We start from the raw sequence: 23,509 nt of genomic DNA on the forward strand, positions 1-23,509 counted from the left end.
GTTCCGTCACATGCCGGAGGATTCGGACATTTATGAACGGAGCAAAATAGACCCTTTGTGCAGAAGAAACTCTCCTGGTTTCTTCTCACCAACTTTCTTTTTCACCTTGGATTCTCCTTTACTGGTATCTGCAGATGTCTTTTCTGAGACGTCGCTTTGGCGGCGGCGACGGCGGCAACGGCGGCGAAGGAGAGGACTCGACGCCTGAGTTCTCTCGCGAACCCTCACCAGGAGCAGATGGTAAACGGCCAGCGAATCTGCGGGTGATCACCGCGGAACAACTGGCGACATTGAAACAAAAGGGAAAGCACAAGAAGAGGAATAATGTCTGGGTTTTTGTTCTTGGTGGCTTATTCGGACTGCTGGCTGCGGGGTTTTTTGCGAGCAACAATGACATGATTGACCTGACGAGTCTGGGGGAAGTGAACCTGGAGAGCATCCTAGAGGCACTACCAGAGAACTTTGTGAAGAGTGCGCAGCAGCTTCAGGTATGCGCACTCTTTCTGTGTGTAGAGGAGGTCTCGAGGACAGTAGAGAGAGAGAGAGAGAGGGATGGAGGCTGACTTTCACCCCTCCACTAGAAAACCGAACGAGACGCCGTAAACTACGATTCCTTTGCCGTCGGGCTACACGCGAAGAAGCAGGGCATAAAGGCTAAGCACCCGGTTATCATGATACCCGGCGTCATCTCCACGGGCCTGGAGTCTTGGGGTACAGAGGAAAGTTCAAGGCAGTACTTTCGCAAGAGACTGTGGGGTTCATGGACAATGATGCGCGCATTGGTTATGGACAAGGCTCAATGGAAGCGCCACATCATGCTCGATAAAGATACTGGGCTCGATCCACCAGGCGTCAAACTGCGCGCGGCACAAGGATTCGACGCAGCAGACTTCTTCATAACGGGATACTGGATCTGGAACAAGATTCTCGAGAACCTCGCTACGGTCGGATATGATCCTGGAAACGCTTTCACAGCAGCCTACGACTGGCGCATGTCATACATGAACTATGAAATCCGCGACCAATACTTTACCCGTCTCAAGTCGCACATCGAAGTCGGCGTCCGCGTCTCGAACCAAAAAGTCGTGCTCCTCTCCCACTCCATGGGCTCCCAAGTGCTGTACTACTTCCTCCACTGGGTTGAAGCAGAAGGCTACGGCAACGGCGGCTCAGACTGGGTAGACAAGCACATCGACTCGTGGATCAACATCTCCGGCTGCATGCTGGGCGCCGTCAAAGACGTCCCCGCCGTGCTCTCTGGCGAAATGAAAGACACAGCCCAGCTCAACGCCTTCGCCGTCTATGGCCTGGACCGCTTCCTCTCGCGCTACGAGCGCGCCGAGCTCTTCCGCGCCATGCCCGGTCTCTCCGCCATGCTGCCCCTCGGCGGCAACGCCGTCTGGGGCGACGAGACGGGCGCGCCCGACGACGCACCCGGCCAAAACGAAACCTACGGCCGCTTCCTGCGCTTCCGCAACTCAAACTCGACCTTTACAAGCAAAAACATCACCGTCGACGAAACCCTGCCCTTCCTCTTCCGCAACACAGAGCCCTGGTTCAAGAAAATGGTCCTCTCCTCGTACTCGCACGGCGTCGCACACACGACAAAGCAAGTAGAAGACAACCAGCTTCTCCCGGCCAAATGGATCAATCCCCTCGAAACTCGGCTCCCGCTCGCCCCGAACCTGAAGATTTACTGCTTCTACGGTATCGGCAAGGAGACGGAGCGCGCGTATTACTATCGCAGCGATGATGATCCCGTCAGCGAGTTGAACGTTACCCTCGACACGACGTATACCCACGGCAATGTCGACCATGGCGTTGTCATGGGCGAGGGCGATGGCACCGTCAATTTGCTCAGTAGCGGGTACATGTGTACCAAGGGCTGGAAAATCAAGAGGTACAACCCCGCCGGCGTCAAAGTGACGACGTTTGAGATGAGGCATGAGCCTGATCGCTTTAGTCCCAGAGGTGGACCGAATACTGGTATGTTTTTTCTTCTTCTTCTTCTTCTTCTTCTTCTTCTTCTTCTTCTTCTTCTTCTTCTTCTTCTTCTTCTTCTTCTTCTTCTTCTTCTTCTTCTTCTTCTTCTTCTTCTTCTTCTTCTTCTTTTCTCTCTTCTCTCTTTGTTTTCTTCTGATTTGCTGTTTGTTTTCTGACGAGGGTAATTAGCGGATCACGTCGATATCCTGGGTCGCATGTCCTTGAACGATTTGATCCTGCAGGTTGCGGGGGGACGCGGTGAGTTGATTGAGGAGACGATTCATTCCAATATCCGCGAGTATGCGGAAAAGGTCAAGATATACGAGGAAGAGGATTGAGAGCTTTTTGAGTTTTCTTTTTCCAGTGCGTGAAGCTGGGAGAGTTGTTTTTTTCGCGTAAGCAGTGTGGAGGAAATATGGAAACATCTTATGCGTTCATGGGCGTATTTGGGAATATGGGGGATAGAGCTGGATGGGTGGGCTGACTTAAGTGACTTGAGAGCATGATACCATAGACCAACAAAGTGTGTTTTTTTCCCTCTCTTCATTTGCATTATCTTGTATATATATTTCCCTATCATTATAGGTCTATCATCTTACTTCTTCTCCTCTAGACTCAGACCCTCGATGGCCTTCTCACCACCCTCGGCGCCCACATCTACAGTTGCCTTGTCTTCACCCTCAACATGGCCGTCAGGCTTGGCCTCGACATTCCTCTTCGGGTGGAAGGTACCCTTGTTTTTGACCTTCTTCTCCTTCTTGACTACAGGTGGTGGCGGGTATGCCTTTTGCTCAATCTCCTTCCACTCGGGATTGGCCTGGAACTCCTTTTGTACAGGCTCAAGCAGGGTGATGAGGGCTTCTGTGACGGCAGGCTTGAGGTCCTGGGGAGTGAGTATGTCGCTTCGGTAGTCCTCCTGCATCTTCGCAATGTCAGTGTAGACGAGGGGTTCGCCCTCGCGACGCTTGACGACAAACTTGGATTCACCGTGGATGAGATGGCCGGCGGGGAGGAGGACGTATTCGACGAAGCTGAGGACACCGTTTTCCTCGACCACCTTTGGCGCTGCATGCGCTTTCTTGAGCTTGCGCTTGACGACATCCGCATCGTCAAGAACATCAATCTTGGAATCTGGGTCGGAAGCACTCATCTTTCCACCTTGCAGACCGGGAACCATGGGGTTCATCAAGTGGGCGCGCTCCTTGTAGCCAATCTTGGGCAACACGTCCTTTGCGAGTGCAAAGATCTTACGTTGGTCTACACCACCAAACTGAACGTCTACATCGAGGTACTCCTCGTCGAGAGCTTGCATGAGAGGGTACAGAAGTCCACTGAGTGGCGCATTCTCCGTCTGTTTGACGACTTCGGCACCAGCCTTTTTCGCAGTAGCCTCGCTTGTTATACTCGCCAGCCTAAGAAGATCCATTGTGTAGTCCGCGTTCAATTCGTAGCTTGAGCCCAGCACAAACTCTAGTTTCTCGATTGGTACTTTGACCGCTTTCAGAAGAGCAGTAATGGTGAAGCGGTAGTACTGGGCGCGGAACTTGACGAGCTCAATAGGCGCTTTCAGATTGTCGAGGAAACCGTGGATATCAGCGAGGAGAATCTTAACATGGCAGCCTGCTGCGAGGAATTGTGCAAGCTTGAGGATAGGGACGAACTACATGGAGCTTGTCAGCACCGCACGCGACTCAATTCAAATTACACAATACGTACGTATCCGCAATGAGGCCGTCCTGTTGTCGCAGTACCCCAGTAGACTTTTAGGTGGCCCTGCTTCTTCAACGCCTCATCCATAATTTCCGGGTTCAGCACTTCAGCCAAGTTGACCTTGATGAGCGACATCTTTTCTTCAGCCGACAGGTTTGCGCCGGGGCCATCGTACGCAGCATCTTTGGCCTTTCGTAACCTTTCCTTTGCGTCTTTGAGTTGTGATTGCGCCTCTTCAATTCGCTTTTCGATTGCGGTAATCTCGTCTTGGATGGCGGCGGGGTCGGCCATTGTGTCGGCTATGGCGGGGTATAAAGAAGGGCGATTGGTGTGCTTTATGAAATTGAACGAAAGGAAAAGATGAAGAATTCAGATACAAGAAATTCAAGATAGCCAGAACACCGATTTATGGTCGTTCGAGCTCAGCTGGGGTGGATGTGGTGACTGCAAGCTTGAAGCGCGAGCTGAATGAGTCGTGGTGGGGCTGAGGGCCAGTCACCAAAATAACATTTACAGGGTCCAGTGCTGGCTGTGCCACACTCAATGTGGCGGGCTGTGTCCGCGATTCGGTAAGGCTACCTTCTCTGCCGTGATCTTAGGCGTACTATTAATCCATACATAGGAATATGAAAATAGGTTATTCAGAGAGACAGCTAAGAACATAAGCCTTAAGCTTGGCTCTTCCTATGTGACTATTACTGCACTTGTGGTGCCGCAGGGATTTGAAAATAATTCAACCAATAAGTCATCTTCCACCAAAAGTTCGCAGAGAAATGTGTTTTTTCATCGAGAAACAATGAAATATTTGGATATAGCCAGCAAGAAGTATTTATCTGCAAAGAGTTGGTTCACAAGCCCATCTAGTACTGTTCAAACGCGCAAGAATCGAGCTAGCGAGGCAACGCGCCTGCTAAACAAGTGTTTTCTGATAGTAATTATCTAACGAGTGTATAAACAAGAAGCCAAACAGTCTAGTAATGCAAAAGCTCAAACAGAAAGAAGAATCAGTAACCAAAAAGCCCAAAATCACCCATCGTGATCGTAAAAACGCCATCGCTATGAATACTCAAATCGTAAATGCCATGTCCCCAGACCGCCAAAACATCTCCGACCCACTTGCTTGTCTAAGCGCGTCAGATTTACTGACGCTTGCACTTGGCAAGGCATGTATCCATATCCTGAGCTAGGTTAGGAGGAATCTGCTTGCGGAACTCCTCAATATTGGACGCGTCAATGGAGCTAGGGAATCCCAGCGTAGCCTTGAGCACACCCGAGTTGAGAGCAAAGAAGTTCTGTGCAACCTGGCTGGTACCAGGGTCCTCGGAGTTGAGGGTAGCGACAAAAGTGGCGTTTTCGCAGTTGTTGTTGAACTGGAAGTGGATGGAGCCTTGGGGGAAAACGGTGCCCTCGAACTTGTTGAGGTAGCTGGCGACTTCGGGGTTCTCACCAGCCTTGACGAGGCCGTTTTCGAGGACGTAGCCGAACTCTAGGTTTTTGCCTTCGACGAGGGTGAGGAATTCGGTGGCGCGGGGGTGAACGTGAGGAGTGTTGATTCCACAAGGGGCGAGGAAACCAACTGTAGTGCTGATGCCGAGGCCGGTGAGGATGGGGAAGCTCTCGATGTTCTAGTTGGGATGTTATTATGAAGTTCTTGCTACTAACGTGTCACTAGACTTACAGCTGCAACAGCGACACCACCGTTGGCGCCTACTGGAGGAGGCGTGTTCCTGTCGAAGGTGAAGACGACCAACTTCCTCAATGCCTCTCCGGTGAAGAGAGTTTGACCTTGGGTGAGAAGCCTCTGGAAGCGCTTGATGGCCGTGGGGGCAGTGAAGAGGTCATCAAAAAGAGCATCCTGGTTGGCAGTAGGAGCCGGAGGTGCGACCGTGGTCGTAGTAGCGGTAGCATTGACGGTAGGAAAGCCCTGGGCTTGAGGAAGGGCTTGGACAGCTCCAAGAGTGAGGGCAGCGACAACGATTTTGGTGAAGGTGGACATGATCACTGATGAAGAAGCGAAGGCCTGGACAGTAAAGGAAAATGAGATAAGGAAAAGAGGAAAGAAAAGGAGATTGAAGTATGAGTTATTGTTTGTGAGTAAGGAGATGATTCTTCAAAATGTGTTCTACGGCAATATACTTATACCTCGATGCTCAAGTTCATCTTTCCAGCTTGATGACCATGTCTCAGACGGCAACTGGTGGTTCCGACGATAGCGTGATGGCTGTACAGTGCTTGTAGACCGCCAACTCATGGTGTGGTTTATTCGGGAACACATGTGCTCTGCTTATAGATTTTACAACCCATAAATATCTATTGGCCAGAATTGCAGGAAACATCAGCCTTTGCTCTAGGTCATCAGCCTCGCAGCGTGGGCGCTTGGCGAAGTACGCCTTGTTCGGGCAGTGCCACTTGTACACAAACGGAACAAAAGATCATGAGAATAAACAATTATTACGCCATGCCTGTGTATATAGATGACGCTGAAACAACTAAAAGATGACGTGGGAATAATGCGTCCAGGGTGTTCGGATGATGCCTACTCTACCGACTGGATGGAGATGCTGTTCTATTGAGAAAGAATGGGGCTCAAAGGCTTTGAAGGCTCCTGGCGTGGCGCAGAGAAACGGAATTTCAATGAGCCGTGCTATTTGAGAGGCTTTGTCGGTGGAGAACCATGTTGGTTTTTGTGGGGTTGGAATGAGTGGTGGTAAGCCTCCCCAGCTGGGCGTTGTTGCTGTCTAGCCCACCCGCTTAGCGACGTGAGTTCCAAAAATAGCTCTGAAGATAGTAACAAGCGCCAGCAAATCTTACCAATATACAACGGTGACGATTGCCGCGCAAGACGACAGCCATGCTAGTCACAAGAAGTAACACAAGACATCTTGCTTGGTAGTCAACGCTGAGCAATGCAAAAGGTAAAAACAGATTCATTTGGAGACCCGGTCATAACGCTACACAAAAGACAACGCCGCACAAACTCCTCGCTGATGAACGCCATGGCTTGAGAGCAAAGACGGACTAATTATGTGACAAACCCCCGGCCCGATTTCATTTCGCGTAAGTGAAGCCATGGTTCTTTTTTTTTCTTTACTCAAAGATACTATACTCAATATCAATGTTGTCGTGAGCTGTCCAAAAGGGAAGCTCGTCGAGGGTGAAGCCATCGTCGCTGGGGATGGAGGGCGGGCCTTTTGAGTGCAGCACTATTCCTTCTTCGGGTTCCTCGACTTCGAGGATGTTGTTGGTGTTTGAGACACCCCGATCTACAAAGATCAGCGACTCTCTTCTTGGCCCGCGTACACGTCGACGAAGCCGACGTGCGCTTGGGTCCATGTCGTCCAGGGGGTCGTTGTCGGAGTAGTCGCTATCGCCTTCAACGCTCTGGCTGTAGCTGCGTTTTTTGAAGATGCCGGCGCTCCACCGCTTTTTCTTTTGTCGGTATTTGAGCACCCGCTTCTCGTCGTCTGACGAGTCTTCCTCGAGCTGCAATTCGTTCATTCTGGCGAAGATTTCGGCCTTGACCCCGTTCCTTTCGCTCTTTGCGTCTTCGCAATGGTCCGGTTGGAGTACCTCTACATCGCAGTCGTAGCCAGGGTCGTCATCCAGCTCTTCGAGGATGAATTGGGCCTTTTCCACGCGGCGCAGGGGCGGCTGCTCTTCCGGCTCGCTTTCCTGGTCAGAATCATTCTCGTCGTCCGAGTCGCAGTCAAAGTCGGAATCTTCGCAGGTGGTGGCGGCGAAGGCGCGGTCCGAGTCTGACGAGGGGCGTGAGCATGGCTCGCACGACTGGGGGCGGGTGAAGCTGAATTGGTGGTTGAAGCCAGTGGGTTCGATGTACTCGAGGGGCGGTGTCTGGACGCAGCTGGCCATGCGCTTGTACTGTGGAGAGGGCTGGCGTGGTGGGGGTGGGAAGCGACTGTTTGCTTCGGGGCTGGGCGTCATGGGCGGCGACTGGAGGTGCCCGTTGAGAGTGGTGACTGGCGGCTGGTGGTGTTGGGCCATGGTGTGGAGAGATATGGGGGAGGGTGTGGATGGGAAAGATTGCGTCAGGCTGCTTGCAGCCAATTGCGAGGGCGTACGTATCAGTGGCACTGTGGACAAATTGATGCGAGTTGCTCAGGGGATCAGAGTCCGACGGGCGTGTCTAATCTTTGAAATACGGAAGAGAAGTTGCGCCGACTGTAGCATTCTGGAGGTGGCCCGAGAGTGTTTTACTGGGATATCTGAGCGGCGAGCTCGAGCGCAGAGGTGGAGAGGTTTTGGCAAGTCGAACCCTGCAACGCCTTGGCTTATCGTGCAGGAAGTCGAAGGGGAGAAGCTACGAGAGGCAGCAATGCAGCAGACGTCGCTCGCAGAGAACCGGTCAGTTGGGGCGGGCAATGCGGACAGTGTGAAGGGGGATGTGCACGAAGAAGAAGAAGGAGAGGAAGAGGACGAAGACAGGGCACAGTCGTCGAGGTTGGAATTGGCGGCAGCGCTTGAGTGAGAGTGCGTGGTCGGGTCGCCAATTATCAGCAGCGTTTCAGCAGTGAGCTGGCCGGCCAGGGAGCGGGTCTGCATTGCTGCCCTTCGCATGTGCAGCATCGCCTTGGTTGGACGGCTCGGGCGCTGGCACGCAATGTGGTCGCGAACGATTAGTCGCAGCAGCAACTCGGGCACGCTGCCTTGCGTCAGGCAGGATGGATGCCCAATGAGGTCAGCGAGCAAGATTATCCTGCACTGGGCGGCTAGGTGCTGGCACTGGCACTGGCACTGGCACTGGCACTGGCACTGGCACTGGCACTGGCACTGGCACTGGCACTGGCACTGGCACTACACCAAGCACCGCGGCCAGCTGGCACAATCGCCGCATTGCTGACTTTGGCGGGGCCTTCGCTGCGCTACTTACTTGCCACAACCGCCCGCCCGGCCCAGCGCTGCCGGCCATGGGAGATTTGCGACGCGGCCCGCCAAAGTGAGGCTCTGCCCACGGACGCTCAGGTGCAACGTGTGGCCGCGCTGTGCTGTGCTGTACATACACGCCATGGCCGGGCATTGTATTGTCGTCGACGTTCCAGAAATTGAAACACGCCTCTCGACCGGTGGCCGATGCACGCACCATGCATGCTGCCAGCAGATACTAGCTGCCATGTACATACCTAGCACCATACCATACCATGCCATGCCATACCACGCCCAGGGCGAAGACGTCTCGAGGCCGCTCACGTGACCAGTGGTGGGGAGTGTACGCTAGCACCACATCCGGCCTAGCGCCCCTCTGAGGACAATCCGAATGTTGCGTGGCATATCGAACATTGGCCTGAGCAGCTCAGGCCGAGGCAGCCACAACCACACACAATCGCAAACACCGTCTTTCTTTCTCTTGTCCATATACCCCGGCTCCCGTGCGCCCGCCCTCTCTTGCATTGACTCCTACGTGGCCCACCCTGAAGCGGCGGCTTCGTCCTCAATCCCGCCATGTCGTCGTCTCCCTCCATGTTGACCAAGGTACACAGCTCTGCGCTTTGTATATGCTAACACGCCAGCTGACCCGCACCAGTTCGAGTCAAAGTCCTCGCGTGCAAAGGGCATTGCTTTTCACCCAAAAAGGTACCGCCGCCCCCCGACTATCTGGGCCACTTGTTCTCTGCTGACTGCCCCAAAAGGCCATGGATCCTCGTATCGCTACACTCGTCGACTATCCAGCTATGGGACTACCGCATGGGAACCCTCATCGACCGCTTCGAAGAACACGACGGGCCGGTCCGCGGCGTAGACTTCCACAAGACGCAGCCATTGTGAGCATTCTGCACCACCTGGCCATTTCCATAGCCATATACTGAGACGCGCGCAGGTTTGTCTCGGGCGGTGATGATTACAAGATCAAGGTCTGGTCATACCAGACGCGGCGTTGTCTCTTCACATTGAACGGCCATTTGGACTATGTCCGAACCGTCTTCTTCCACCACGAGCTACCATGGATACTGAGTAGCTCCGACGACCGTAAGCGCATGTCACCATCGGCCGACATGCTCGCTAACACACACCAGAGACCATCCGTATATGGAATTGGCAAAATCGTAAGTGTCTCCAGTCCCTTCTGCAAAGCGTTGCTAACATGTCCAGGTTCGCTGAGTAAGTTCATCATGTCGAGCCCTCGCAGCCGTCCAATCTAACCCCGCCCTAGTCTGCACCATGACTGGCCACAACCACTACACCATGTGTGCGCAGTTCCACCCCAAGGAAGATTTGATTGTTTCCGCCTCGCTCGATCAGTCGGTTCGCGTTTGGGACATTTCAGGGTTGAGAAAGAAGCATTCCGCACCACAGGCCATGTCCTTCGAGGACCAAATGGCACGCACCACCCAGAACCAAGCAGACATGTTCGGAAACACCGATGCCGTTGTCAAATTCGTCCTCGAAGGCCACGACCGAGGTGTGAACTGGGTCGCATTCCACCCCACATTGCCATTGATTGTTTCCGCCGGTGACGATCGCCTCGTCAAGTTATGGAGGATGTCAGAAACAAAGGCGTGGGAGGTGGACACTTGTCGGGGACATTTCCAGAACGCATCTGCGTGTTTGTTCCACCCCCACCAGGACTTGATACTCTCGGTTGGCGAGGACAAGACAATCCGTGTATGGGATCTCAACAGGCGAACATCGGTCCAGTCTTTCAAGAGGGAGAACGACCGCTTCTGGGTCATCGCAGCACATCCTGAGATCAACCTGTTCGCTGCTGGGCACGACAATGGAGTAATGGTGTTCAAGCTGGAGCGCGAGCGCCCCGCATCCGCTGTGTACCAGAACAACCTCTTCTACATCACCAAGGAGAAGCATGTGCGCTCGTATGATTTCCAAAAGAACCTCGAATCGCCGTCAATGCTGTCTCTCAAGAAGCTGGGAAGCGCCTGGGTACCCCCGCGGACACTCTCCTACAACCCTGCTGAACGCTCAATCCTGGTTACATCTCCAGCGGACAGCGGAACATACGAGCTCATCAGCCTTCCACGTGACGCTTCAGGAGCAGTAGAACCCACCGACACCAAGCGCGGCTCTGGAAACTCTGCTGTATTCGTGGCTAGGAACCGATTTGCAGTCTTCAACCAGGCCAACCAGCAGATTGATATCAAGGACCTCAGCAACTCCACCACCAAGACCATCAAGCCTCCTCATGGAACAACTGACATATACTTTGGTGGAACCGGCAACCTGCTGTTGATTACACCTACCTCTGTTGTTCTTTATGACATCCAAGCCAAGAAGAACCTTGCTGAGCTGTCTGTGAATGGCGTAAAGTACGTTGTCTGGTCATCGGATGGACTGCATGTGGCGCTCCTGAGTAAGCACAATGTCACGATTGCGACAAAGAACTTGGAGCAGGTTAGCACTCTGCATGAGACGATTCGCATCAAGAGCGCAGTCTTTGACGACACTGGAGTCTTGCTTTACTCTACCCTGAACCACATCAAGTACAGTTTGATGAACGGTGACAACGGAATTGTCCGTACCCTCGAACAAACCGTATATCTCGTCAGGGTCAAGGGCCGCAACGTATACTGCCTGGACCGAGCCGCGAAACCCAAGATCCTCCAGATTGACCCTACCGAGTATCGATTCAAGCTTGCCCTGGTGAAGCGAAACTACGACGAGATGCTCAACATTATCAAGACTTCAAGCTTGGTTGGACAGAGCATCATCTCCTACCTCCAAAAGAAGGGATATCCTGAAATTGCTCTTCAGTTTGTTCAGGATCCCCAGACACGATTCGAGCTTGCCATTGAATGCGGCAACCTTGAGGTTGCGGTAGAGATGGCAAAGCAACTTGATCGCCCCAAACTCTGGCAGCGATTGAGCAACGAAGCATTGGCACACGGCAACCATCAAACCGTAGAAATGACATATCAGAGTAAGTAAATCTAGCATTTGATACGAACCTCGCTAAACATTGGACAACAGAACTACGAAACTTTGATAAGCTGTCGTTCCTCTACCTTACAACAGGTGATCAGGACAAGCTGAAGCGTATGGCCAAGATTGCAGAGCATCGCGGAGACATGACCGCCCGATTCCAGAACGCACTCTACCTGGGTGACGTGCAGAATCGGATAGAAATGTTCCAAGAGCTCGACCTGTACCCACTCGCATATGCTACCGCCAAAGCCCAAGGCCTCGAGGAGCAAGCACAGTCAATCTTGGAAGCTGCAGGTGTCTCGGAAGACCAGATCAAGTTGCCTTCGATAGGCAGCCCTCTTGCACCTGTGAAGCCCATCGTCCCAACTTACCAGGCAAACTGGCCGACGCGCGCGGCTTCTTCGACTGTCTTCGAGAAGGCTCTTCAAGGCGAGGTTGAAGGCATTGGATCCGAGGAGCCTGCAGCCAACAGCTATGGTGATGAAGACCTGCTCGGCGAAGCAGAACCTTCTGGTGGTGCAGCCGATCTTGGGGGTGACGAAGAAGATGACATTGGTGGATGGGACATGGGCGATGATGCCGAGGTTGAGGCAGAGGACGATTTCGTCGAGATTGAGGGTGCTGAAGCCGGTGCTGGAAGCAGCGAAGCCGACCTCTGGGCACGGAACTCACCTTTGGCAGCGGACCACGTCGCGGCAGGCTCCTTTGACACCGCCATGCAGCTACTCAACCGCCAAGTCGGTGCAGTCAACTTTGCCCCTCTCGAGGAGCGCTTCCAAGAGATCTACCAAGCGACACGGACATTTTTGCCCGCTACGCCCAACATGCCATCATTGGTCAACTATGTACGAAGGACAGTGGATGAGACCGACTCGCGGAAAATCTTGCCGATTATTCCACGGGACTTGGAATCTATACTGTCTAACGACTTGACTGCTGGCAAGCAAGCTCTGGTCAAGAACAAGCTGGAAGATGGTATTGCCACATTCAGGAAGCTACTGCAGCTCATCATGGTCAATGTTGTCTCGTCTCAAGCCGAGCTCTCTGACGTAAGTCTCCTCAAGCGTTGTACACTAACTCTGCAACTAACAGACTATTCTAGGCAAGGAAGGCGATCAACACTGCTACCCAATACATTCTCGCCATGACTATTGAGCTGGAGCGCCGCAAACTGCTCAACGGTGCTACCGACATCTCTGGGCTCTCTGATGCGGACAAGAAGCGTGTGCTCGAGCTATCAGCCTACTTCACCATACCCGAGGTTGAAGGCCCGCATAAGTCAATCCCACTTTCGGCAGCTATGAATTTTGCACACAAAAACAAGCAGCTAAACACTGCACTCAACTTTGCTAATGCGCTGCTTGATCGCACTGGTAATGCCAAGATGAAGGAGTCAGCCAAGCGGGTCAAGACGATTGCCGAGAGGAATCCCAGCGATGCGATTGAGATTGACTTTGACCAATTTGCCGACTTTGACATTTGCGCTGCTAGTCTAACGCCCATCTACGCTGGACAGCCATCGGTCACGAGTCCATACAGCGGAGCCAAGTACCACGCTAGGTACAAGGGTACCGTGTGCAAGATTGATGGCATCAGTCAGATTGGAGCACCGGCCAGTGGACTGCGACTTGTTGGATAAGAAGTGGGTGGTGGTGGGGGGTTTTCGTAGTAGTGCTTGATGGGTTAACAAACTTGTATGCTTAGCGTTTTCAATGACACTTTGTCGGCAAAGGGGGAATAAAAGGAGGAAGGGGGAGGGGGGGAAGAGGAAAAAAGGGCATATGGACAGGCAAAGATTGGAGGGAGCAAAGAAAGAAAGTTTCCGTGGCTTTCTGTCTTTGTCTTTTTTGTCTTTGCTAAGCTTCTGTACTAGAGGAAACTGAGAAAATGCGATACGAAGTATAATGTTGAATTGAAATTTTTTTGATGATTGAATCATGGGCTTGATTGGTTTTGGTGTTGCTGGTGCTGTTGAGAGGGGCGCTTGTTTTTTTTTCGTTGATATGAAGTGACGTATGTATATGTGTTGGATGAGGAAGCAGATTTCCCTGCTGAAGCATGTGAATGTGAATGTGAATGTGAGGGTCGATGAGGGGAGGAAAAGAGAGATGGAACTGTGATGACATAAATAATAGCGTTAGTGTGGAAAAGACAAGGATGATGTTCCTGTTCCTGATGCTATTTCCATGTCAAAATGTCTTTTTTTTTGAATGAATGGCTTGATCATTATTTTCATGGTTCAAACCAAGGGGGAAGGGGAAATTGCATATGACTGCAAAAAGGGTTTTCAGAAAATTCTAGAGTTTATTACGACATGCATATTGGTGTTGCTTTCTTAAAAGGTCGTATGTGTGTGAGAGAGAGAGAGAAAAAAAAAGGAAAGGTTGATATTCAAGCATAGATAAAGGAAAAGAGGTATCAAGCGTGATTACACAAAAAAGAAAAAAAGTCAGAGAAGGCCCCCTATACTCCAGTCTTTCGCCCAACCAAATTTGCCACATTTTCGTCCTCATTGTTCACATCGTCCATGTCTTCAATGGTGTCCTAGCAAAAAAATATGTTTTTTTTTCTTTGTTGTGAAAAGCTTCGTTATGTCGACGTGACTTTGATCATGTTTGGTCCTTTGGGGATCACCGCGAGATGCTTAGGCCTTGGCTGGTGGTGGGCCTGGTGGTGGTGCATAACCGCCTCCGCCATAGGTAGGCTGGGGCGACTGAAGCTCGACACCATTCTGCTGACCGTAGTAGGTTTGATTTGCGCCGCCGCCATAGTAGCCGTTGTTGTTGTTTGTGGCGGCGTCATAGGGTGGAGCGGGTTGGTTTGCGTAGTATGGCTGGGCGTTGTACTGGTTGTTGTTTTGGTTGTTGTAGAGGCCAGGACGAGCGGCCCAGCCTGTTCCGTAGAAGGGCCTGCGACCGGCCTTGCGGCGGCGACGCGCTGTTAAGCAGCTGTGGGTGGGTGTTAGTTTGTGCTTTCTGAGAATGGATGTGGTGATAGACAATGGACTTACGAGCAGAGGACAAAGAGCAGGAGGAAGCCGACAACGACGACGACGAGGACTACCCATCGGACCCAATTGTTCCAGGCTGAGCTTCTGCAGCGCCTGTAGCCATTGATGTCGATGTAACACCTAGCCATGGTGTGTTAGAGTGATGGTTGTCGGTGTCGAAGTTGTTGCAATATGCAAAAGTGTAGTAGTAGGAAAGGAGGATGCGTGGAAACTGGGGCTGAAAGCATGGAGAAAACCAGGGTACAAGTACAAAGAAGCTGGCTTGATATTGGCAGAGGTAGAGTATGAGAAGATGCCGATAGAAGCGGATTCGAATGACGTTGTGACGTCGTATGTTGCAAAGGGCCCAAGGCGAGTTCTCATACCCTAGCCACTGATGCCGATAGCCGGGCAAGCTCGCGCACACGCAGTAGCAACGCACCGCCACTCTTGGAAACATGAAGATCAGCGGCGCACAAACTTACCTGTCGTCATCCCAGTAGATCTGTCTAGCGTTCAGATGCATCGTTTTAGCAGGACAGGTTATCGATCGGGAGGTAGTATGGAGTGGGTGAGGGAAATAGAAGGGCGAGTGAGAGGACACAGCAGAGGAATGACGAAGTGCATGACCATATAAGCCGGAGGAGGCAGGGATCCGGCGGGCGCTCAGCCACACACCAAGAGAGCAACCCCGCTTGGCACGACGTGGAAAGAGTTTGGCCGCGCAGACGATCAACGGCTCCTGCGCCAGCATGGGTGACGACCACGACGACGACTACGAGTGCATCTGTGCCCGGACGGTGCTAGCGCCAACGAGAAGCCTCTAGACGGGCGTTGAGGGGGGAAATGTCGGTGCAAACGTCGCTGCGGCCTTTTGGCGTAGTACGTACTCAGCCCTGCGGAAATGGTCCAGCTCGTCCGCTTCTACACTACATACATACGTCATCTGACCAAACACACCACCGCCCGGTCCGGCGCCCTATGGACGGCGCTGGCCACTGCCGTACTGCAGCTTGCGAAGCAGCAATGAAACAACGAAACACATACGTCGGCTGTCGAGCAAGGGGGCTTTGTTGCGTCGTGTTTCCTCCATTGCATGCGCCTGTTTGAGGTTGAGGTGTATGTATGTTGTAGAGTAGTCGCATCCATCATGCTGTCTGTTACGCTCGGGACGTATGCCGGGCCTAGGCCGAAAACGAGCACTAGGCGTTGAAGCTGGACGCCGGTGGTGTGAGACAGTGGCGCGCCACTGCTGAGTTGTCCGTGGATTGGACTCAACATGGACTTTGTACGAGATGGCGCTGGCGTTGTGGTTGACTTGTCGTGTTGTAAGCATTGATGGGCGAGGGAGGCCATGTGCATGGCACAATTGCACGTACACCTACTAATAGAGAAGCAAGCAAGTAAGCTGCTGGCCCATGCTGTTACCACCAGTTGAGGCTTACATATACTACACTTGCATATCACTATACGCACCTAGTATGTACCTGGCTACATGATGTATACGTACGTACATTGTACGTTTACATGTGCACGTCTGTATCCTTACAGTAGTCGACCGTTCCACCCCCACAATCCTTCTTCACCCACGCCACCAGCATGCCCCAAAGCCGTTCACGCCAGACGTCCCTCGCCCCGCCAGCTCATCGGTTCGGTGGGCTACGACCCTTGGGCAGGCCGGGGGGTTGCAGCGCTCGCGACGTGTCGGCCCAATGAGGGCCTCGGAGCGCAGCGTTGGCCGCCAGACGCTAATGCAGGATGAGTTGTTCAACTGGTGCTGGCATGGATTTGCCTGGGGCCCGCCAATCTGCCAGCCTGCATTGTGCGAAATAATAGTTGTTTGTCCCTCACCGTCGCTTCTCGTCGCTTTGTGCATTGATCCTCTTCTCTCCTTGGGGCCCTTGCTGTCATCTCTGTCCGTCAAGTCGTCGGCCCAAGCCTGTCTCTGCGCCTCCCCGTGCCACCCAAGTCGTTCCCCCCGTCAACCTGGCCCGTTTCAAACAACCACAACCCCCGGACCGCTCGCTCTGCAAGAAAAAAACAAACAAAATCCACGAGCTGCACCAGGACGGGCGCCCGCAATTGCCTTCCATCCTCCATCCCCCGCCCTATTTCCACACGCTGTCAGAACAAAAACCCGGCGTTCACGCGCCCCGGCGCACGAGGCTTTCGAGTCACGAGCAAACTCAACACACAGACTAGTCACCAGAGACTACAAGATTCCATTCTACCGCTGCCACTCTCAGGTCACTCCTCATGGAGCCGCACAAGGGATCAAGCACGCGCAACTAAACCATGTTCAAACCCGCTCTCGGACTCCCCTCCCACATCTTCTCACCACTTCTTAACACCCACAACATGGTCGCTCCAATATAAAACAATCAAAACCATACAGGACGGAACATGGCCTGCCGCCATAATACTAGTAATATAAAAAAAGCCGTAAACGAGTCGAGAGCTAGGGGAACTGGATTGGCCATCGCTAGCCTGCAGAGCGATCTGCCCGTCTTTTCTTCCATCAAGTCGTAAGAATCATTAAAGATATCGTAGAAAGCTGACGACCGTAACTCGTAAGAATCAAACAACGTCGGCGGCCGTAAAAAACTGCCATCAAAAAACACAAACCCGAACCGAATGCGTTGCGAGCGTCGTGTGGCCCATAAGACCCCGTCGGTCACGTTACCGCCCGATTGAATACAAACAACACAAACTTCCTCATTTGCTGGCCCGAGCAATCAGCCACTGCAGCACAGCGTCCAGATTCGTCTCTTCCTTTGCGCTGATGCCGTAGCAGCTCACTTCGCGGTGCGACACTGACTTGAGGTCCAACGCCTCGATCAGCTCATCCACCGAAAGCTTGTTAGGCAAGTCCGACTTGTTGCCCAAGACAAGGAGCGGGATTCCCTCCAGAGCCGGCTTTTCCAGCAGCAGCTTGAGCTCCTCGCCAGCAACGGGCAAGGCCTCTTTGTCAGCCGAGTCGACGATGAACCTGTTCCGATAAGCACAAGTCAACCACCATCACATGCGAACCACACGTACACAATGGCATTTACCCCGCGGCAGTACCGCTCCCACATGGAACGAAACCTAGGCTGGCCTCCCAGGTCCCAACTGTTGCCCATGGTCAGCAGATGCGCCTTGGTCTAGCTCTCGTTCCCCCACCCCGCAAGCCTCGCTCAAACGGGAATGGCGCTGCAAGAGCCGAACGTGCGTGACCTAGGACTGAGATGAAGAATACTTACCACTTCAAGGTGACATGGCCTTTCTGCACACGCTTCATGTTGAAGCCAACGGTGGGGATGGAGCTAGGACCATTGTCAGCGCATGGACCCCACTACCATGACGCTCATGGTTGCGCGAAGCAGTAGCATCGCCATCGTCGTGAAACATTGTCGCCGTATGCTTGCGCACCTCGCGACTAATTCTAACTTACTCAACAGTGAACTCTCCGCCCTAGACAGCAATCGGTCAGCTCGCCATCTACCAGAATGAAGCACGGCAGAATGTCATCGTCATTCTCCGCATCAGGAAGCGACTCACCGCCAGAACCCTCAACAGCGACGTCTTGCCAGCGTTTTGCAATCCTATCATGGTGATGTCCATCTCAGTCGCCCTAGATGATGTGAGCAGTCAGCGTCTTCCATCTCAGGCCATCACCGCCCGTGACTTTGCCTTTCTTTTGGGGGGGTTGCTGGAGCCGGCCAGTTGAGAAGCATCAAATAGCGCACGAGACATGCCAGGCGCAGGCTGGTGATGAACAGAAAGCAGACAGGTAGGCGTACCAGAATAGGCGGAGCAGCCAGTCGTAAATGCGACGGAAGAGGTTCGTCATGGCCGTTGTCGCGATGGGATACTGACTCGATGGTGTTGCAGTCTGGTTGGGAGGATTGGTGATGTACGAGCGATGGAGGAAGCCTGGGAACCTTGATCCTTGCTGCGGGGCATGTAGTAGGCGTGATCGCCGGGTAGTTAGCAGTAGCAACCGCAAAATGACGACGGGTCAACCGCGACTGGAGATGCAGAGAGGTGCCAGGCAATGCTGTGAGGAAGTAGAGAAGCAGAGCTGTGCCGCCCTAACGAAAGCCAGGAGTGGTTCACGCTGCAGCACAGTGATGGAGCCGCCGCGGCGTGTGACTTTGGGCCCATGGCGCTAGACAGGGGTCTGCCGATGTGGCCTACCGGACTAGTCTAGGAAAAAAAGTTCGAGATTGGCATCGCAACTTTCATCATCCATCGCCCTTGCAGCTCGCCGTGCACACCCTCACAGCTCTGCTTGCTGTTGTCCCCCGAAATCGCTCGTCCATGACCCCGTGAGCTGCGCCATCTTTTCCTTCATTGTTCCTCAACTGCAGAGCACAGCCCGCTCGCGGAAACCATGGCGCCTGCCGCAAGCGCAACGAGCAAGCCACAGCCGCAGTGGTCGACAAAAGTAGGTCTTTGCCTATGCTCTTTGCCAATCCACGAGCCTAACTGTCCTCCCAGTTTGATACTCTCAGGCGACACGACCTGTTCCGCAACCCGCCCAAGGACAAGACAGCCTACCCGACCCTCGCAGCCGCTGTCGATCCCCACATCAATTCGTTCAACGCCATCTTTGCTCCAGGCGGACAGCTGGCCGAGGGCATACGAGACATTGGCACCAAGGTCTTCCTTGACGGCAACCCATATGCCACCCCCGAAGAGACAGGTCCCCGCAACAGGCTGCACCTGCGCATACAAGATGTCTTCCTCGACAAGCCTGTCCTGCCGCCCACCAACAAGGTCGCCCTCAAGAATCGCAACATCCTTCCCGCAGAGACTCGCGAACGACACGCCACATACCGCGGCAAGATGCGCGCACGATTAGAGTGGAGGGTCAACAACGGCGATTGGCAGGAAGAGGTTGTTGATCTCGGCTCAATCCCCATTATGCTCAAGTCCAATCGCTGCCATCTCGAGGGTCTCCCACCAGCAGCTCTTGTCAAGGCCAAAGAAGAGAGCGACGAGCTTGGTGGCTACTTCATCATCAACGGCAACGAAAAAATCATCCGTATGCTCCAGGTCAACCACCGAAATTACCCCATGGCCATCAAGCGTGGCGCCTTCACCAATCGTGGTCCCGGTTACACCCAATTTGGTATCCAACTTCGATCAATGCGACCCGACCAAACGTCACAAACAAACGCTCTACATTATCTCAGTGACGGCAACGTCAACTTCCGCTTCTCATGGCGCAAGGCTGTACGAACCATCATGTCCCTTGTTATTCGGTTTTTGTGCTAATATGTTTCCCCAGGAATACCTCGTACCAATCTGCATGATCCTCAAAGCATTGGTCGAGACGAACGATCGGGAAATATTCGAAGGCCTCGTAGGCGCAGCAGGATCTGAAGGTCTTGAACAGAAGCAGTTTGTAACGGATAGAGTAGAACTGCTGCTCCGGACATACAAGGTCTATGGCCTACACTCCAAGGCAAAGACTCGCGCATATCTGGGAGAAAAGTTCAAGGTCGTCATGCAACTGCCAGCAGACGTCACCGACGAGGAAGCCGGCACTGAATTCCTCCGGAAAATCGTCCTTCCTCACCTGGGCTGTGTAAACGTCACTCCTGCTCAAGATGCGGACAAATTCCGCATGCTTCTTTTCATGACCAGAAAGCTTTATGCTCTGGTCGAGGGTGACTGCGCCGTTGACAACCCAGATGCTGTCCAGAATCAGGAAATTTTACTAGGTGGACAACTATACGGCATGATCCTGAAGGAGAGGCTAGAGGAATGGCTCAACAGCTTCCAGCTTGTCTTGAGAGAATGGGGCAGGAGGACAGAGTACCGGCCTTTTACATCACAAGAATTCCACAAGGATTGGTCTTCCAAGATATTGCGACGGACACAACTGGCTATCGGCCAGGCTATGGAATACTTCCTTAGTACTGGTAACCTGGTTTCGCCGGTAAGCTTTTTCTCAACTCAAACTTAACGCGAGGCATGTGCTGACCAGTAAAATAGACTGGACTCGATTTACAACAAACCTCTGGATTCGTGGTAGTGGCTGAAAAGCTCAACTTTCCAAGGCAAGTTACACATTCATTTCTTCCACTAGCGTACCACTGACTTGTGCATAGATTTATCTCGCATTTCAGAATGGTGCACAGAGGTGCCTTTTTCGCGACACTCAAGACGACGACGGTCCGAAAACTACTTCCTGAATCTTGGGGCTTCATGTGTCCTGTCCATACCCCTGATGGTTCTCCTTGTGGACTTCTCAACCACTTTTCGCACACGTGCAAGATTGCGACAACCAACCTCGACGTCTCAGCAGTCCCCAAACTTGTTGCGGAGCTAGGCGTGTCGAGTAAATCATCGGCTTCCCTTGATGCAAGTGTGGTGGTGCAGCTGGATGGCCGGGTGCTGGGCTTTTGTTCGCCGAAGCAAGCCAAAATTATCAGTGATACACTACGATACTGGAAAGTTGAAGGTTCGCACGGTGTGCCGGTCGAAATGGAGATTGGATACATTCCAAACTCAAACAACGGCCAATATCCAGGAGTCTACATGTTCTCGCAGTGCTCGAGAATGTACCGACCTGTCAAGTACCTGCCTCTCAACAAACTGGATTATGTTGGTCCGTTTGAGCAGCCCTACATGTCCATCTCTGTTACGGATGCCGAGATTGTATCGGGAGACTCAACCCACGTTGAATTTGAGCCGACCAACATCTTTTCCATCATCGCCAACCAGACTCCGTTCTCCGATTTCAATCAATCACCAAGAAATATGTACCAATGTCAGATGGGAAAGCAATCTATGGGTACACCAGGAACTGCCATGAGATACCGAACAGACAACAAGACCTACCGGTTACAGACAGGCCAGACTCCTATTGCCAGACCTCCATTGTATAACGAGTATGGAATGGACAACTTCCCCAACGGAATGAACGCTGTTGTGGCTGTTATTTCCTACACTGGTTACGACATGGACGATGCTATGATCCTGAACAAGTCGTCACATGAGCGTGGGTTTGGGCACGGTACGGTCTACAAGACCAAGATTTTAAATCTCGAGGAGGGAAACCGCAAGAGTCGATCGAATAAGTCGATAGCCAAGCTTTTCGGCTTTGCGCCTGAGGGTCTCATCAAAGCAGAGTCTAAGGAGACTCTTGACATTGACGGCTTACCTCGGATCGGAACCATGTTGCGGTCTGGCGATCCCATCGCAGCATTCCATACTGTCTCGTATGATGCAGCTACCGGCGACTACGTGAACCGCGACGGACAGACTCAGTTCCTCAAGTACAAGGAGGACGAAATCGCTTTCGTCGAGGAAGTCCGCGTCATTGGCTCAGAGGACGGCACTCAGCCTTGCCAAAAGGTCTCAGTCAAGCTGCGAACGCCACGTTCTCCCGTTGTCGGAGACAAGTTCTCTTCTCGTCACGGTCAGAAGGGTGTCGTGTCTCAGAAGTTCCCAACCACTGATATGCCGTTTTCCGAATCTGGCATACAACCAGACGTCATCATCAACCCCCACGCTTTCCCGTCCCGTATGACAATCGGCATGTTTATCGAGTCACTGGCTGGAAAATCTGGAGCGCTCCACGGCATGGCACAAGATTCAACGCCGTTCAAATTCGATGAACAGAACACGGCTGTCGATTACTTTGGTGCCCAATTGAAAGCCGCAGGCTACAACTACTATGGAAACGAACCAATGTACTCTGGAATCACCGGCGAGGAACTTTACGCTGATATCTATATTGGAGTAGTATTCTATCAACGTCTTCGTCACATGGTCAACGACAAATTCCAAGTCCGAAGCAACGGCCCATCAAACGCACTAACGGGTCAGCCTATCAAGGGTAGGAAGAAGGGTGGTGGTATCCGTGTCGGAGAAATGGAACGCGACGCTCTCTTAGCCCACGGCACCGCCTTCCTCCTCCAAGATCGACTGATGAACTGCTCCGATTACACCAAAGCCGCTGTTTGCAGAACCTGCGGCTCCTTCCTCAGTACTACGCCTACTGTCAGCGAATATGGCCGCAAAAAGGATAGAAACGGCAAGGATGTTACTATTCGCTGCAGACGTTGCGCCAAGCTTGCTGATAGCAACGATAACGACGTTTGGATGGACGCTCAGGGCTTGCGCTACTCCGGTGGCGAAGATGTCGCGATTGTGGCTGTTCCTGGTGTCCTTAAGTATCTTGACGTTGAACTGTCTAGTATGGGGATTAGGCTCAAGTACAATGTGGATCCTTAGGGGGAGGAAAAAAAGTTTCATGACTTTCATTTCTTTTTTTTTTTGCATTGCATTTGCCTGGCGTAAATGAGGCCAGATTTGGTCATTTCAATAGATCCTAACGTTTTCAATTTTCTTTGTTGTCCCATTTTCGCCATGTGGTCTGTCTTGACCAGCGTCTAGTAAACAGTCGAGGTAAAAGAGACAAGTTTTTAAATGTTCGAATGACTGGCGTTTTGCCCAAAATAAAAGAATGTACTTCCTGCGATAAAAAGCTAAATAATCTAGTGAAGACTAGTCGATGCTATACTTTCTTGTATGTATACACTAAAGAGGTATAAATAGCTGGCTCGTAGTTGAAAGACGCCTTCGCTGCTCTGCTGAGGTTCCTTTGTGATAGGGATTGGGACTCCGAGATCTCTATGACATCTGTCTTGTTTAATTTAAGCAAGCGGTCAAGACGACTTCTAGCGGGAAAATTCAGACTCGTGTTCGGGCATTCATCCTGTAGTGAGCGTGCTATCCTTTTTCTAGGAGATTGATGGGCTGACTGTGGGTACCAAGGCTGGCGCAAGAAATCTTATCATGCGTGTTATGAAGTTATGCGATTCGAATTCATACAATATTCTTGTAAATATACGTATACTATAATAAGCTAGGCTCAAAGAGCTATATTCAGGCAATGTCAGGTCACGATATTGTATTCGATAGAGAACTGAGCTC

General features: G+C 52.3%; 9 protein-coding genes across 9 annotated transcripts; 3 read left to right on the forward strand and 6 right to left on the reverse strand.

Moving 5' to 3' along the window:
• The first annotated feature begins 30 nt into the window (after positions 1-30).
• On the forward strand, positions 31-2,517 carry PSV08DRAFT_376491 (Lecithin:cholesterol acyltransferase-domain-containing protein). Its single transcript, XM_014220124.2, has 3 exons — positions 31-488; positions 582-1,986; positions 2,173-2,517. Exons 1-3 carry the CDS (start codon positions 135-137, stop codon positions 2,319-2,321), a joined length of 1,908 nt encoding a protein of 635 aa, XP_014075599.1. The 5' UTR covers positions 31-134; the 3' UTR covers positions 2,322-2,517.
• Positions 2,114-4,126, reverse strand: PSV08DRAFT_258420 (uncharacterized protein). The gene is made up of 2 exons (XM_014220125.2): positions 3,700-4,126; positions 2,114-3,643 (listed from the first exon to the last, which is right to left on the reverse strand). Exons 1-2 carry the CDS (start codon positions 3,982-3,984, stop codon positions 2,579-2,581), a joined length of 1,350 nt encoding a protein of 449 aa, XP_014075600.1. The 5' UTR covers positions 3,985-4,126; the 3' UTR covers positions 2,114-2,578.
• Positions 4,127-4,832: 706 nt separating this feature from the next.
• On the reverse strand, positions 4,833-5,797 carry PSV08DRAFT_214095 (RmlC-like cupin domain-containing protein; the record flags this gene model as incomplete). Its single annotated transcript, XM_014220126.2, has 2 exons — positions 5,372-5,797; positions 4,833-5,318 (listed from the first exon to the last, which is right to left on the reverse strand). Exons 1-2 carry the CDS (start codon positions 5,687-5,689, stop codon positions 4,833-4,835), a joined length of 804 nt encoding a protein of 267 aa, XP_014075601.1. The 5' UTR covers positions 5,690-5,797.
• A 983-nt stretch (positions 5,798-6,780) lies between these two features.
• PSV08DRAFT_358209 (uncharacterized protein) lies at positions 6,781-8,062 on the reverse strand (the record flags this gene model as incomplete). Its single annotated transcript, XM_014220127.2, has 1 exon — positions 6,781-8,062. Exon 1 carries the CDS (start codon positions 7,693-7,695, stop codon positions 6,781-6,783), a length of 915 nt encoding a protein of 304 aa, XP_014075602.2. The 5' UTR covers positions 7,696-8,062.
• Positions 8,063-8,995: 933 nt separating this feature from the next.
• PSV08DRAFT_3100 (coatomer WD associated region-domain-containing protein) lies at positions 8,996-13,493 on the forward strand. The gene is made up of 9 exons (XM_014220128.2): positions 8,996-9,180; positions 9,233-9,282; positions 9,339-9,470; positions 9,527-9,675; positions 9,723-9,752; positions 9,799-9,807; positions 9,860-11,581; positions 11,632-12,635; positions 12,689-13,493. The coding sequence occupies exons 1-9, from the start codon at positions 9,151-9,153 to the stop codon at positions 13,223-13,225; spliced, it is 3,663 nt and encodes a 1,220-aa protein (XP_014075603.1). The 5' UTR covers positions 8,996-9,150; the 3' UTR covers positions 13,226-13,493.
• Positions 13,494-13,866: 373 nt separating this feature from the next.
• Positions 13,867-14,848, reverse strand: PSV08DRAFT_3104 (chitin synthesis regulation, congo red resistance, RCR protein). The gene is made up of 2 exons (XM_014220130.2): positions 14,597-14,848; positions 13,867-14,534 (listed from the first exon to the last, which is right to left on the reverse strand). Exons 1-2 carry the CDS (start codon positions 14,722-14,724, stop codon positions 14,231-14,233), a joined length of 432 nt encoding a protein of 143 aa, XP_014075605.1. The 5' UTR covers positions 14,725-14,848; the 3' UTR covers positions 13,867-14,230.
• PSV08DRAFT_258460 (uncharacterized protein) lies at positions 14,735-14,987 on the reverse strand (the record flags this gene model as incomplete). The annotated part of the gene is made up of 1 exon (XM_014220131.1): positions 14,735-14,987. A coding segment is annotated over exon 1 (195 nt), but the record flags the coding sequence as incomplete, so codon positions are not given.
• A 2,303-nt stretch (positions 14,988-17,290) lies between these two features.
• On the reverse strand, positions 17,291-18,407 carry PSV08DRAFT_346415 (ADP-ribosylation factor family-domain-containing protein; the record flags this gene model as incomplete). The annotated part of the gene is made up of 6 exons (XM_014220132.1): positions 17,291-17,564; positions 17,615-17,686; positions 17,818-17,880; positions 18,009-18,028; positions 18,116-18,188; positions 18,358-18,407. 6 exons carry the CDS (start codon positions 18,405-18,407, stop codon positions 17,291-17,293), a joined length of 552 nt encoding a protein of 183 aa, XP_014075607.1.
• Positions 18,408-18,950: 543 nt separating this feature from the next.
• On the forward strand, positions 18,951-22,846 carry PSV08DRAFT_358213 (uncharacterized protein; the record flags this gene model as incomplete). The annotated part of the gene is made up of 5 exons (XM_014220133.1): positions 18,951-19,004; positions 19,058-19,795; positions 19,851-20,504; positions 20,561-20,625; positions 20,677-22,846. The coding sequence occupies 5 exons, from the start codon at positions 18,951-18,953 to the stop codon at positions 22,805-22,807; spliced, it is 3,642 nt and encodes a 1,213-aa protein (XP_014075608.1). The 3' UTR covers positions 22,808-22,846.
• Positions 22,847-23,509: the final 663 nt, after the last annotated feature.

Source organism: Bipolaris maydis, assembly GCF_028858645.1.
Source record: "Bipolaris maydis strain C4 unplaced genomic scaffold PSV08scaffold_1, whole genome shotgun sequence".
NCBI lineage: Eukaryota > Fungi > Ascomycota > Dothideomycetes > Pleosporales > Pleosporaceae > Bipolaris > Bipolaris maydis.

Coding starts and splice junctions, on each gene's coding strand:
- PSV08DRAFT_376491 (XM_014220124.2), top strand. CDS start 135: ATGTCTTTTCTGAGACGTCGCTTTGGCGGCGGCGACGGCGGCAACGGC. Junction 489..581: donor AGAGTGCGCAGCAGCTTCAG/GTATGCGCACTC, acceptor CCCCTCCACTAG/AAAACCGAACGAGACGCCGT. Junction 1,987..2,172: donor CAGAGGTGGACCGAATACTG/GTATGTTTTTTC, acceptor GAGGGTAATTAG/CGGATCACGTCGATATCCTG.
- PSV08DRAFT_258420 (XM_014220125.2), bottom strand. CDS start 3,984: ATGGCCGACCCCGCCGCCATCCAAGACGAGATTACCGCAATCGAAAAG. Junction 3,644..3,699: donor GACGGCCTCATTGCGGATAC/GTACGTATTGTG, acceptor AGCTCCATGTAG/TTCGTCCCTATCCTCAAGCT.
- PSV08DRAFT_3100 (XM_014220128.2), top strand. CDS start 9,151: ATGTCGTCGTCTCCCTCCATGTTGACCAAG. Junction 9,181..9,232: donor CTCCCTCCATGTTGACCAAG/GTACACAGCTCT, acceptor GACCCGCACCAG/TTCGAGTCAAAGTCCTCGCG. Junction 9,676..9,722: donor ACTGAGTAGCTCCGACGACC/GTAAGCGCATGT, acceptor AACACACACCAG/AGACCATCCGTATATGGAAT.
- PSV08DRAFT_3104 (XM_014220130.2), bottom strand. CDS start 14,724: ATGGCTAGGTGTTACATCGACATCAATGGCTACAGGCGCTGCAGAAGC. Junction 14,535..14,596: donor CTGCTCTTTGTCCTCTGCTC/GTAAGTCCATTG, acceptor ACCCACCCACAG/CTGCTTAACAGCGCGTCGCC.